The sequence below is a fragment of the Callionymus lyra genome, chromosome 2 (genome assembly GCF_982586985.1).
Source record: "Callionymus lyra chromosome 2, fCalLyr1.hap1.1, whole genome shotgun sequence".
Taxonomy (NCBI): domain Eukaryota; kingdom Metazoa; phylum Chordata; class Actinopteri; order Syngnathiformes; family Callionymidae; genus Callionymus; species Callionymus lyra.
The window spans coordinates 23,571,682-23,585,307 of record NC_141819.1 but is presented as its reverse complement, the minus strand read 5'-3'; the positions used below and the strand labels follow the sequence as shown (position 1 = coordinate 23,585,307).

The 13,626-nt window shown below is 41.9% G+C and overlaps 1 protein-coding gene across 1 annotated transcript; it reads left to right on the top strand.

The window, feature by feature from the left end:
* The first annotated feature begins 2,866 nt into the window (after positions 1–2,866).
* On the top strand, positions 2,867–13,491 carry glud1b (glutamate dehydrogenase 1b). Its single transcript, XM_087784206.1, has 13 exons — positions 2,867–3,344; positions 7,464–7,544; positions 7,816–7,871; positions 7,941–8,004; positions 8,533–8,627; positions 10,094–10,273; positions 11,157–11,294; positions 11,368–11,505; positions 11,574–11,654; positions 12,317–12,440; positions 12,523–12,614; positions 12,680–12,742; positions 12,841–13,491. The coding sequence occupies exons 1-13, from the start codon at positions 2,945–2,947 to the stop codon at positions 12,958–12,960; spliced, it is 1,632 nt and encodes a 543-aa protein (XP_087640332.1). The 5' UTR covers positions 2,867–2,944; the 3' UTR covers positions 12,961–13,491.
* The last annotated feature ends 135 nt before the right edge of the window (positions 13,492–13,626 follow it).

The following is a 13,626-nucleotide window of genomic DNA, read 5'->3' as shown; positions in this document are numbered from 1 at the left end:
AGGGTCTTCATTCAAGATCAGCAGACTCTCTGTGCAAAACCATCATTTGTTGTAGATAAACCATGAACAGTTGATAAGAGATTACACAGAGGAAGAGAACGTCAACCATATAGATCCTGCAAATGTTTAAACAATACAAATGAAGATACATTTCAACAATGAGCTGCCAGGTTAAACCTTCACCTCGACACAATGACTCAGCACGTCCACAGAGTAGAACCTCCATACTTTCATCTTCACACCCCTTAAATCGCTCGCAGCTGTCTTAGAGGAGACCCCTCCCCCCCGCACTGATACACATTGAAGCACGGCCTGGATACATCACTGTACATGACTATAATGTGTGATGAATTGCCTTCTTTCCCTCCTTCCTTCCTCCTGTTGCATCTTATACATTGACCTAATTAACAGATTCCTTTTTATTGTTAGCAACTAACATTCCATTACCGTGTGGACTGTTAATACACTGGCAAATTCTTTTTGAACAATCCTACTTGTATTACTACAATATCTATGCTTCTAAAGTCCACTTTCTTATTTCACTCCCTTCTTTTTTTCTGTACCTTTCATTACACACTCTGGTAAATTAATTTTACATATGGAGCCCTTTCTTTTATTCCCTTTTCGTTCATACTTACTTACCTTTAATGGATCTTTCTTTGGTCATTTGAAGTCTATTTAAAACACATAGATAAGATAGATTGACTTTATTAACATATTCCTCTTACTGTCCGTAGCAACTTGTGTCTTTCTTGACTTGACATTTTCTTATCAAATTCCCTTCTTCATTTTCTATTCTTCCTTTTTCTAAGCATGTTTTACAAAATGAGGGTAAGAAAGAAAGGGATTATATTGACTCCCTTCCCCCTCCCAGTCACACCATCACCATCGATCTAATGTTAACAGATGTCCAACTCTTAAAAGACATCTTCCCATGATCACTGATGCCCATACGTATCATTTCTTCCTTTTTTCAATGATGGATAATCAGTAGACTTGTAGCCAAAACTAAGACATCATACAAAGACCAAATAGTGTTGAGACAAAGACAAGAGCAAGACTGGAAAAATAATAATATTAAAGAAGTACAGATGGGTCTGACAAACTCTTAAGAGACACAGAGATTATCCCATCATGCCACAGTGAAAGCCTGGAAACCCAAACATGACATGTTGTATGAGATAAAACAAACTGGAATACTCAAGGTGGTACGTACTGTATAACATCTTTTTTTCCCCGGTGGTACATATAAAATCTTTTTTTTTCCCTTTTAATTGTGTTTCACGATACATTAAACCATTGATTATTTCACATATAGGTCCACAATAAAAGCTTCCTCTTCAAGAAACATCTCAAGACATTTTTATTTGTTCAGGCTTTTACGTGATTTTCTGGAACTCCTGTGTTGTTCTCAGTATTATCTTTACCTTTAAAGTATATATTTTATTGATAATTGTTTTGATTGTTTAAGTGCTTTGTGAACCTGGTCTGGAAAAGCGCTATATAAATATAAATTACTTACTTACATGTGTAATACACATGTTAGCAAACGTATACAAAGTCAGGCACACCTGCTGGTGTCCATCACTGGAATGAGCCGAGAACTGCTGACAGCAGCAGAAAGACCTGCTAGGAAATCTTTGTACAAACTCAAAGTACAAACCTGAACCTGGTCCTTGTACTGAAGCTAATAAATGACCAGACTTTCCTCGATTAATGATTTATGGCAGCTGTATGTGCATCTCAATGCAGTGCCTTAAAAAAAGATGTTTACAGAGCAGAAACGTGACCTTTAGGTGTGTTTCTCCTGACAACAAGGTGATGCTACGTTCATGCACACCTGGGAAAAGAAAACAAACTTTAGCTACTAACGCGTCTTGTTGACGTCGTTCATGGAATATAGGGGGTCAGTTCTGGTTCAGGCTCTAACAGTGAGTGATAATGTAAAACTGTGTCATCTTGTTCTTTCTCTTTATGTTCTTATTTTATTTTGATTTATTTTTTATTTTTCATGAAAAATTGCTGTATTTTCTGTGGCTATTGGAAAAAACCTGAGTACTGAGTACTGAGTACATTCTATTCATTCAGACAAACATGTGCAGGAAACTAACTTAATTCATGGTTGACAAAGACATAGTACTACTGACATGAGAATTCTGACCCACTCTAGTAGAAGAACTTACATTTCCGTGATCCTTCCGTGAAACTCTTCATTGGCTGCCAGTTTCTTTCAGGATCAACTTTAAAATTCTGGTTCTTACTTTCAGATCTATTCATGGTCAGACTCCTCCTTACATCACTGATCTGATCCAGACTTACACCCCAGCTCGGGCTCTGAGGTCTGTGGATCAGAATCTACTTATGGTTCCTCGCACACGGTTCAGGACCAGAGGAGAGAAATCCTTCCAGGCTGTTGCTCCTAAGCTTTGCAACGATCTTCCTCTCTCTTTGCGCTTGATGGATCTACTGACTCCTTTAAGAAACATCTTAAGACGTTTCTATTTGTTCAGGCTTTTCCTTGATTTTCTGGAACTCCTGTTGTGTTATCAGTTTTATCTTGATCTTTAAAGTATATACTTTATTGAATATTGTTTTTATTGTTTAAGTGCTTTGTGACCCTGGTCTGGAAAAGCACTATACAAAGAAGAATTACTTACTTACTTACCTTACCTTATCTTAAAGAGGTCGCATCATAAAAGGCGTGTTTGGTCTTTTTTTTTTTATCACGGCCTCGGGGGCGCGCCTTTGCCATTCTCCGTCGCAGCGTGCGCGCGCCCCCTTCTGACCCCTCCCTCCCACGAGGAGCCCCCCTGTGATTGGTGCTTCCCTTTTAAAGCCCACCGCCTCACGTCTCTGCCTCCCAGTCCGCCAGCGGAGCTGCCCCTGTCCCTGTGTGTCCCTCCATCTCTCTCTCGCTCCCTCTCTCTCTCTCTCCGCCGCCGTCATGTACCGTTACTTCGGGGAGCTGCTGAGCCGCTCCGCGGGGAGCGCCCTGGCCTCGGGGTGCGTGGACTCCGCGCTGCCCGCCTCCTCGTCCCTGATGCGGGTGCGCAGATACGCCGACTCGGCGGCGGACCAGCCCGACGACCCCAACTTTTTCCGCATGGTCGAGGGGTTCTTCGACCGCGGCGCGTCCATCGTGGAGGACCGGCTGGTGGAGGGTCTGAAGACCCGGGAGACCCCCGAGCAGAAGCGGCACCGTGTGCGCGGGATCCTGCGCATCATCAAGCCCTGCAACCACGTCCTGAGCGTGTCCTTCCCCATCAAGAGGGACAACGGGGAGTGGGAGGTGATCGAGGGGTACCGCGCCCAGCACAGCCAGCACCGGACGCCCTGCAAAGGAGGTGAGAACCCCTGGGTCTTTGACAGCTAGCGTTAGCACTAGCATCGAGCTAGCTAACGACACCGCAACAGCTGCAATTCGAAGAGTCACGACAGGGTGTCAGCTGCTAGTTCAACGCGTCAAATAATCTTACAGTTTTAAAGAAAACACGTATATTATTTTTTATTTGTTGTAGTTGTTGTTATTGAGAACACTTTCGCTGGCTACTGGAAGTGACCTTCCTCCGCTGTCAACATTCTTCCAGTGGTTAGCATCGAAGCTAATGGTTCATTTGACTTTCAAGTCACTGCAAGAAAAACACTTTATGATACCCTTTATGTTTTCATTATTTTTGCTTGGCTTTAATCGTATTTAAAACCAGCAGATAACGGTTCGTTAATATAATTAGTGGTTGACCCCTAAAGGCATGTCAAGAGTGCAACAATATTAGTTATTTTAATCAAATATATATCTGAAGTGTCAATGTAAAGATGATTAAATAAATAAAAAAATACACTGATGTCAATATCTTCAGTAATCCAAAATTTGCACAGAATCATAAAAAATGTGATGAAGGATGTATCAACAGTAAGATACACATCTTAATGTAAGTAAGTAATTCATTTTTATTTATATAGTGCTTTTCCAGACCAGGGTCACAAAGCGCTTAAACAATCAAAACAATATTCAATAAAGTATATACTTTAAAGGTCAAGATACAACTGATGACACAACAGGAGTTCCAGAAATATTGTTGTCATACAAGAAGGCTGTTAAATCTTAACCCACAAATCTTTTCAGGATTTTTAGTTGATTGTCAATATGCTTGTATGTTTAGTAGCAGGGAGAACAAGTCTTATTGTAAACACCGGCACTAATCATATTATACAATAATAATTAAATCTCTTTTTGCTGTTACATTGTATCAAACTTGGAATATTTAAATCCCTTTATAAAACATTTTTTTCTTTAATTTCATTATTTTTGTTAATACTGTCTTCAGTGTTTCTCCGACCAAATGATAAGGTGTTGAAATGCTTCCGTTAACATGAGCAGGCTTTAACAAAAGTGTGTTTACTCAATTTTCTCTCCACCCACGAACAATGGGTTGCCATCAATTATCATGTGCCGAGCCCCATTTTTACTGGCCAAGTAAACATATTTGTGCAGTGTGATATATGCGCCACCCTTTAACGGCGTGGTTTTGAGTTCAAGGTTCAGTTCGCTTGGCCTCGAGCCGCAGTGCATTATGGGCGATCATACAGGGATATGATATAGAGGAAGGAGGCGGAAGGGGTGGTTGTGTTTTCGGTCTCCGCTATTTGTCAGCAGTTTGACAGGTGGGGGAGGGTGTTTTCGGAGAGAAGGAATTCTGGGAAGAAAGAGGCATGCCATAAAGTGGAAGGGTCATTTGTTACCCTGGACTCTGCCTTGTCGTTCACACTATGGACCCTTGCATGCACCTGCTTACTTTTGCGTCCTATTCTGGGAAAGTGTATTTCTGTAAAGGGTTTGCACATACAAACCCTTTTAAGTGTAATCATAGAGTGAACTAAAAAGCATGCAATAAATGATCCTCAATGTATATTTAAGGTCCAAACAAAAATATAAAAATAAGTCACATCTAGATTATTACTTTTATCACTAAAGTGCAGCATGTATACATCGCTGTAGTTTTCTTTAGAAGCCTAAACAAATGACCAGCTGTGTTGTGGGATCATTACTGGGAAGCAGAATGACCCCGTGCAAGCAGTGGACTGTAATTTTGAATGGCAAGTGGCACAGTGCCATCTTTAGGATAAGAAAATAACAATTGTTATATCCAATTGCGCTCACAGCAGTGATGGAGGAATAGCATGACCGGCTGTGAGACATGAGGGATGAGAAGAAATGGTGTCCTGGTATGAAGGCACACATCTCTTGCTCATCTCCAGGGCAAACGCCTTATTCCTTGACTTGTTGTTGTTGTCTAGAATCTGGAACAGATGAATCATGTGTGGATCTGTGGTCTTTTGAAAGCTTATTTTTTACTTTGTTGTGCACAAGATGTGCAAATAAAGATAACATGTAGTTTGCAACCAATTTAAATAAATGAAACTCATGCCTAAGTGACTCAAAACTGCCAGAACCACGAACGAATCATAATGTCCCCTGCGAAATGCCCACTTGTGACGTCATAAAGAACCGGACAAAGCAGTTTCAACGGGAGTTGTTTTTCTGCAGGTTTAATCATTGATGTTGGACACAGTCTTTGACTTTGTTCAGACTAAACTACAAAGTGCAAAGGCTGATGTTTGGCTCATTGTTGGGGCTGTGAGTTGATCAATTGCCAGATTAACATTTATTTCAGCTCAATTATTAACCATCTGTCAAAGTTGTTCGAGGATTCATGAGGACAGTGTAATATGTATCACTTTCATTCTGACTTGTGCTAGAGGATCAGTCAATATTGATCAGTTGGTGAATACTGCCAGGTTTTAATTGGTTGTTTTTTTTCAAAATTCTTGAGCAAATGTCTTCATATTTTCCTCTCCAAACCAGGGCAAATTGATCACAAAGCTCTGACTGTCTCTGATGAGTTCAGTGCAGTCAGGATATGATCCAGTCTCACATTGACGTGTGCACCGGTTCCTCTGAACGCTACACTTGCACTGAAAGACGATCAATAAAGCTGCTCTCAGGGAGATGTGTTGGAGGCACTTAATGGTGTTTGAGTGTTTCAAACCTTATAAAAAACGAGATGTCGAACAAATGCTGGATATTGATCCATTTTCGATGCCAGTACATATACCTTTCCTTGATACAAGTTTCTGAACAATAGTTTTTTATAAGAACATTTCTACTCCCAAGCTGTTATTTTACAGAAAAGTAAATGATAAAAGATTGACAGTGCAAAGGAACTCTGAAGTGTCAAATCAATTTGATATTCACTGTCTTTGTCACTTATCCGTTTTTCTTCAGAAAAATCCACACATTGTCAAGTTTTGATCACGCCTGCGTAATGAAACTTGGCACCAAAAGACGAAGCGTGTTTCGATACTTGGTACCAACAAAGCATTTGGGTCGGTACCACAAAAGAAGTTCAATACCCAGCTCTATGCTGAGAGAACCTCAGTCGAGTAATTCACACCTTTGGTCTACAAAGTCTGTATAAGATTCCTGATAAGATTCCTGATAGTTGCACAAATAATGAACAGCACCTCAAAGTCTAATGTCATGGTTCTCAGGAGACGGATTATTCCCAGTTAGTATTCACTTGATTGTACTCGACTGCGTGGTTGTTACCTAACTGACTTCAGTTCAGGCCTTTAGAGATTATGTGTAACAACTGCATTCAGTGGGTCTGACTTTCATCAAGAGTGCTGGGATCTCCTTTAAATCTGCTCTCCTTGTCTGGCGGGGGATGGGTGGCCTGGTTTTCCGGACTTTAATTTGATCATTGATACTGTCGTCAGCAGACCGGCGATGACACCACAGAGATTTTTTTTTCTTCTTGATGAATAGCTGGTCACATGTCGCTGGTCTTGTAATTCAATGCTGCAGAAAGTTTGGCCTGCAAATGGAAGGAGTGAGAGCGACTGGAGCAGGAGGTGGAGACATGACCAAGTCCTTACGACTTGTTGTCGATGACGTCATGTGGGTGGACTTCACCTCCATTTTGTCTTTGTGTTTTTCCTCTCGAGCCTTTGTGACTTAGCAAGTCTTGGATAGCTTAAATATATAGTCGTGCATACATGAGATGGTGAGACGAAGTGACGTAAAGCAGCTGCTGAATGTCGAGTGGCACGATCTGGCTCCTATGGCGATGGTGGTAAACATCAGACAACAGGACACTAGAGGGGATGTGGTCACGGGAACTTCCTGATGCATTTCCTGCCTGATTCTTCTGCTTTTTCATTGAAATCCGATAGTTCTCAGTACAATTATTCAAGACAAATAAAATAAAGTCTTGCCATGATTTTATTTGTTTGTGATGTTTTTAGTCAGTCTGGCAGCCATACTTTTAGAATCAACCTAAATTCCAATCTTTGCATTGTGTTATATCCATTATTTTATTTAAAGTTGTTATAGTTTTGTACAGTAAAAAAAATCTTCTTGCCAGTTCATGTCGATCTAACATGTGCTGATGTGCTTCCCTCAGGTATCCGTTACAGCACAGATGTGTCCGTGGATGAGGTCAAAGCTCTCGCCTCTCTGATGACCTACAAGTGCGCTGTTGTCGGTAAGATACACTTGTGTGTTGTGATAAACGACAACTGTCATAAAATTGCTGAATAAGCAAGTACACTGAACAGAAGGATTTCTGTACACGTTTGTAGCCATAATTTAACCCAAAGTGAGATGCGTGTTCAACTCATGGGTGTTATCTTCAAGACGTAGAATTAAATATTATATATATTGAGCACGGATTGAAACATGTATAGTTTGCAGGTATTAAAAGTATTTTAATGTTATGGGCAGATTCTGAATTAAATTTTTCCATTTTCCTTTAGATGTTCCATTCGGTGGTGCTAAAGCTGGAGTCAAGATCAACACCAAGAACTACTCTGTAAGTTTGTGAGAAACACTCAACTCTGGAGTCGCTGCTTTGTTTCACGCCGACATGTTCGTTTCTCAGGACAATGAGCTGGAGAAGATCACCAGAAGATTCACCATCGAGCTGGCCAAGAAGGGCTTCATCGGTGAGTGGCGTATAGAGTGTCCTTGATTTCATTTCAGTTGGATAATACTTTCTAGCCTGATTCTGATCTGTAATAAGTGATTCACTCCCATGCGTGTCATGTGCTCGCAGATGAATCCAGCATGTTGTTTGGTGAGCTTTGCAAAGGCTCGCCATTTCTAAATATTTGTTCGTGCTGCAGGCAGCGAGAGCACACTTCAGTGCAGGGTTTGAATGGAACATGAATGCTTTTAAATAGCCCCCCCCCCACCCCGTCCTCTGTGCTGATCTGATTCTACTCAGCACTATAGAAGAGGTCACTAAAGGTCACTAGCCTAAATAGTCATGGCATGAAAATGGAGCCTCTTGTTTCTTGTGGATGTCTCACAACAACCTTGAACTAGATCAGGGTCAAACTGATATGTTTTTTGTGATAAATTTAAATTCACATTTCTTGTTAGACTTTAACACTTGTTGTTACTCTCCTGATGAACTTGACTCATCTATTGCTGTTCTGAGGTCTGATGTTTGCGCTGTCTTTCCTCTCCAGGGCCTGGTATCGACGTCCCAGCTCCTGACATGGGCACAGGCGAGAGGGAGATGTCTTGGATCGCTGACACGTATGCCAACACTATTGCTCACACGGTATGTTTCCAAATCTGCTCGCTTTCAGCCCAGAGTTGGAAAAAAAAGAAGAAAAAAAAGTAAATGGAGGAAGAAGTGAGTCACTGAGGGTGATTTCCTGGCTTCCCCCTCCCATCACACCACAGACATTCCTCCACCCTTCTAACCGTGCTGCAGACTCTGTGTGGGTTTATGTTGAAGAATCAATCATTTTACTTTTCAACAACGACAACAGATGGATAAGAAGGGTTAAGCGCTCAGACGACACATGCGTCTTAAGCAAATGAAAAGCTTTGAAGCAACAGTACGACTCATTTTAACAGAAGATTTCAAACTACTGACCGAGCGGTCGATGTTCACCAAGTGGGCTCTAATGAGGGATTCAAACCTTTTCAACTACAGTGTTTCACGCTGCTGATGACTCAGGGTGTGTTTTCTTATGACTCATGCAGCACTGATTTCTCTTGGTTTCAATAACGCTTTCATATCTTTACTCCCGAGTAAAGAGGAACTTTTTGCCGAAGTCAAATTAAATCCAAGAGTGAACTGCAAGGACGAGTTTTGTTGTAGCGAGTTATGAAAGTACATTAGTCCCTCGTTACTGAAAACCCCTAATTATAAACGAGTCTGTGAATTAGTGACCATTTAATTTTCCACAATTGAAATGCATGTTGAGGCCTTTATGATCCCTCCTTGCACATTTTAGAAACATTTTCTAAACCACATTTCACACAGTTAATACACTGTTTGCTAATACATTGAATGGTGAACGGTGGGATTATGGTTATGTTTAGTTTTGGTTGAGTTAAAGGAAGTAGGGGTTTGTTTCCACGTTTTTATGAGCGACTGTTTCTTTGGTCGACAAACTTAGTTTTGGTGTTGGCTGTTGTTTACAGCTGCTGTGCATCAGTTAACAAATAAACTGATTAAAACCGTCCCTTAGACTTGTCGCTAGGGAGCGTTATAATTTAAATATGTAGAAGGTAAACCGTGCCTTAAAAAGGATTTAGTGGTTCCTCGTCATCATTTTTAACAATGAAATGATTTACAAATACTCTGGAGGGAGACAATTAAATATGATTTCAACTGTATTTTTAAACCTAGAAAAGTGCAACAGCAGGTTTTTTGTCATTTCTCTGCAACACCTTTCTAAGAAATAAGATGTTGGAGCACTTGTACTAGAGGTCAGCGTAACCTACTCGGCACTCACGTGTTCAGTATGGAGAAGGTGACACATTTCTGTGCAGCTATCTGGAGTGACACAAGTCCTTCACGTGTTTGCTTGCAGTTTGTGGTGCTCATGTTACACATGTGAGTGGCGCTTAAGGTTGGTTGACGTTTGTCAAAAATACAGTATATGCAGCGTAGCTATGGGTTTTCTTTTGGAGGAATCATCTGTTCAGTGGATTTATAAACGTTAATAAAGGTTTGTGAGGTTTTACCAGCTCAGTGTTTTATCTTAAAATCCTGCTTGTTCGTGTGTTCAGGACATCAACGCTCACGCTTGTGTGACCGGGAAGCCCATCAGCCAAGGAGGAATCCACGGACGTATCTCCGCCACCGGTCGCGGAGTCTTCCATGGCATCGAGAACTTCATCAACGAGGCGTCCTACATGAGCGTTCTGGGACTGACCCCCGGGTTCCAGGACAAGACCTTTATTGTCCAGGTGAGTTCACACTGTGGATGAGAGAAGATATAACATGGTTCTGGTCACACTGCAGTGGGTCCAAACCGCCTGGATTTAGGTTTTTCATTTGAGCTGGAGAGTCTTAGAGTCGATCAGGACGCTGCCATCTGGTTTGGATCTCATTACAGACAGTGGCAGATGCAGCTGAGGCACAATTCTCTGTTCACAGCTCAGTGCACGACACCCATCCCAGTTTAACAAGGGAAACGACAATGAAAAGCAGATCAGTTCACTGTTGTTGATGTTGACGACACCAAAGAGACACATTAACATGTAATAAATGGCAAAACAACATTATAAACGGACAAAAGATAAAGATATTTAAAATGAAGCAAAGATGATTTAAGATCCTGAAGTATAAACGGCTGCTAAAACGCTATTGTGATAATTATGTTTTTGATGTATTTTAAATTTATTTGCTGCTAAGTTTCTATGGTCAAGTGGAGGATGGATATCTCTGGATTTCAACTGGGGCTGATGAGGTTTATGTTGAGAAAAGAAAGATGACGTGGGACAATCTAATCCCTCTGTTAGTATGTTTCGGGATTATGTCCTTTAGATTAGATTTTCTTAGAGATTTATTGCGTGAAAAGGAATCACAATCCCTGCGTTACCATTGATTGACACAAAATGCTCTGTTCGCTCAATAGAAAATATCTCTTTAAATCAGTTTGTAGCGAAGCAGGACACGCTGGTTTTGTAACCTTGGATTTGAGAGGTTCTACACACTGTTGCTGAACAGGACAATATTTCTAGCTTCATCCATCTTTAGACCCAGAGTAGATCCCCAGCATCTCCATGAGTTTAAATGGAATCACCTGTCCTGTGATGTCTTCTAACAGTGTGACGTGTTGATCCACAGGGCTTCGGTAATGTGGGTCTTCACTCCATGAGATACCTGCACAGGTTCGGAGCCAAGTGTGTGGGCGTGGGTGAGATCGACGGATCCCTCTACAACCCAGAGGGCATCGACCCCAAGCAGCTGGAGGACTACAAGCTGGTAGATGATGGCTCGTCTGAGCTCTGAGTGGCTTTTGTGTTCCTCCATGTTCACCTCTGCTCTCCGTCTGCAGACCCATGGAACCATCGTTGGATTCCCCGGAGCCAAACCTTACGAAGGCAGCATCCTGGAGGCGGACTGCCACATCCTGATCCCTGCTGCCGGGGAGAAGCAGCTGACCAGGAACAACGCCTCCAAGATCAAGGCCAAGGTGTGTCAGGAAGTGGAGATACTCTCAGTCTGTCCAGGTGTTGTAACTCACTTCCTGTGGGTTTGTAGATCATTGCTGAAGGTGCCAATGGACCCACCACCCCCGAGGCCGACAAAGTCTTCCTGGAGAACAAAGTCATGGTCATTCCTGTAAGAACCTGTTTTTTTGTCACAGCGGTGTTAGAAAAATATCCATGCACCTAAATATCACCATATTTTTTAATGCACAATAATGTATCAATATTTAACAGCACTTTGTAGATTTAGATTTTTCATATATAATTTACACAATGAATTACACATGCACAAACATTTTTTTAATGTATACATTTTAGATTTTATCATTTATCGTAGTTCTTTTATGGTTTATATTTAAGTAAAGTGTATTTAAAATAATGTTTTTAGATTTTTAATTTTAATTAACATGCAAATACTTGCAGTTTCATTTTTGTGTTACAATTACATTTCCAGCCACTAGGTGGCAGCAGTCATTACGTCCTCTGCAGCTGAACAGTACAATTCCTCAAGATCCCAGCGTTGAGGACGAGAGGATACACTCTGCTCTTAAAGCTGATGTTTGGACACATTTTGGTTTCAAAACCAATGAAAGCAGTTACGACTTCGTCAAGAGTCATGTGGTCTGTAAATTCTGCAACACCAGAGTCAAGTACTCGACAATACTACAGATGTATAACGGTTTCTACAGTATTGCCCTTTTCGTATAATTGATCCTGTATTGTGGTACATATCATATCGCCAGATTATTATTATTGGCTCCTAAAACTCTAGTTCTAAACCCTCTCCTCCTGCAGGACATGTACCTGAACGCCGGTGGTGTGACGGTGTCGTATTTCGAGTGGCTGAAGAATCTCAACCACGTCAGCTATGGAAGACTGACCTTCAAGTACGAGAGAGACTCCAACTACCACCTGCTGAGTGAGTCTCCAACCTATGCGGAAAAAGAATGGCAGCGTCCAGTTCGACTCAAAATAACCTTTTATCCTCTCTCTCTCTCCAGTGTCCGTGCAGGAGAGTTTGGAGAGGAAGTTCGGCAAACAGGGAGGACCCATCCCTGTCGTGCCCACCGCTGACTTCCAGGCCAGAGTTGCTGTAAGTATCTGCACGTATGAACTCTTGCGATGAAGAGAGAATCTGAGGTTGAACTTGTGTTCCAGGGTGCATCTGAGAAGGACATCGTTCACTCAGGTTTGGCCTACACCATGGAGAGGTCTGCTCGGGTGAGTTGAGATTACGTGATGATGATGATGATGATGATGATGATGCTGCTCCAGACCACCCTCAGTTCCTTGACGCGTGTTGTGTTCTCGTCCCACAGCAAATCATGCGCACAGCCAGCAAGCACAACCTGGGCCTGGACCTGAGGACGGCCGCCTACGTCAACGCCATCGAGAAGGTCTTCAAGGTCTACAACGAGGCTGGGCTCACCTTCACATAAACGCGCGTCCTTCCCCGCCTCCCGCCGCCTCTCATGCCTTCCAAACTTTCCAAACAGCCTTCTGAACATATCAGTTTCCCCCTCGCTCACTCGTGGACAGTAAGACGTGGGCTCGCCGGGTTTGAACCTGTGATCCACGTGCTGTCCTGCATCCCCACCCTTCTACCCGACTCTTCACTTGTAGTGACCATTCATCAGTTTGGTGGTCGCTGAGCGGCCGGACCCTTCCTTCTGGTCCGGCTGACCGCACTGCAGAGGCCTTAAGATAGCAGAGGTTTATGATAAAAGATTTATGTACACGTTGATTTTAAAAGCTAGATGAGGTTCAGGACTCCAGAACAAAAAACACGCTTGCTCGTCCCCTTTTCTCTACCTTCTTCCAGCTGCTTTGTCCATCTGAGAGGGGAGCATGTGGGGGTTAATCTTGTCTTTTAACCGTCCGCCAAACTATTTTGGAGAAAAGTTCCTTTTCTTTTTAATTTTGTTCATTTTTTTTTTTGGGAAAATAATAAAATGTCAGTAAAAGTCTGAGTGTGGTGCTTTTTATTTTGGACGCAAACACAAAAATGGACTGATGGCATCAATAATAATTTATTTAAAATGAGTAAGTAATTCAGGTTAATGTTAGACGAAAAATATATTAAGATAAATCTATATATATAGTGA

Coding starts and splice junctions, on each gene's coding strand:
- glud1b (XM_087784206.1), top strand. CDS start 2,945: ATGTACCGTTACTTCGGGGAGCTGCTGAGCCGCTCCGCGGGGAGCGCC. Junction 3,345..7,463: donor CCGGACGCCCTGCAAAGGAG/GTGAGAACCCCT, acceptor TGCTTCCCTCAG/GTATCCGTTACAGCACAGAT. Junction 10,274..11,156: donor ACAAGACCTTTATTGTCCAG/GTGAGTTCACAC, acceptor GTTGATCCACAG/GGCTTCGGTAATGTGGGTCT.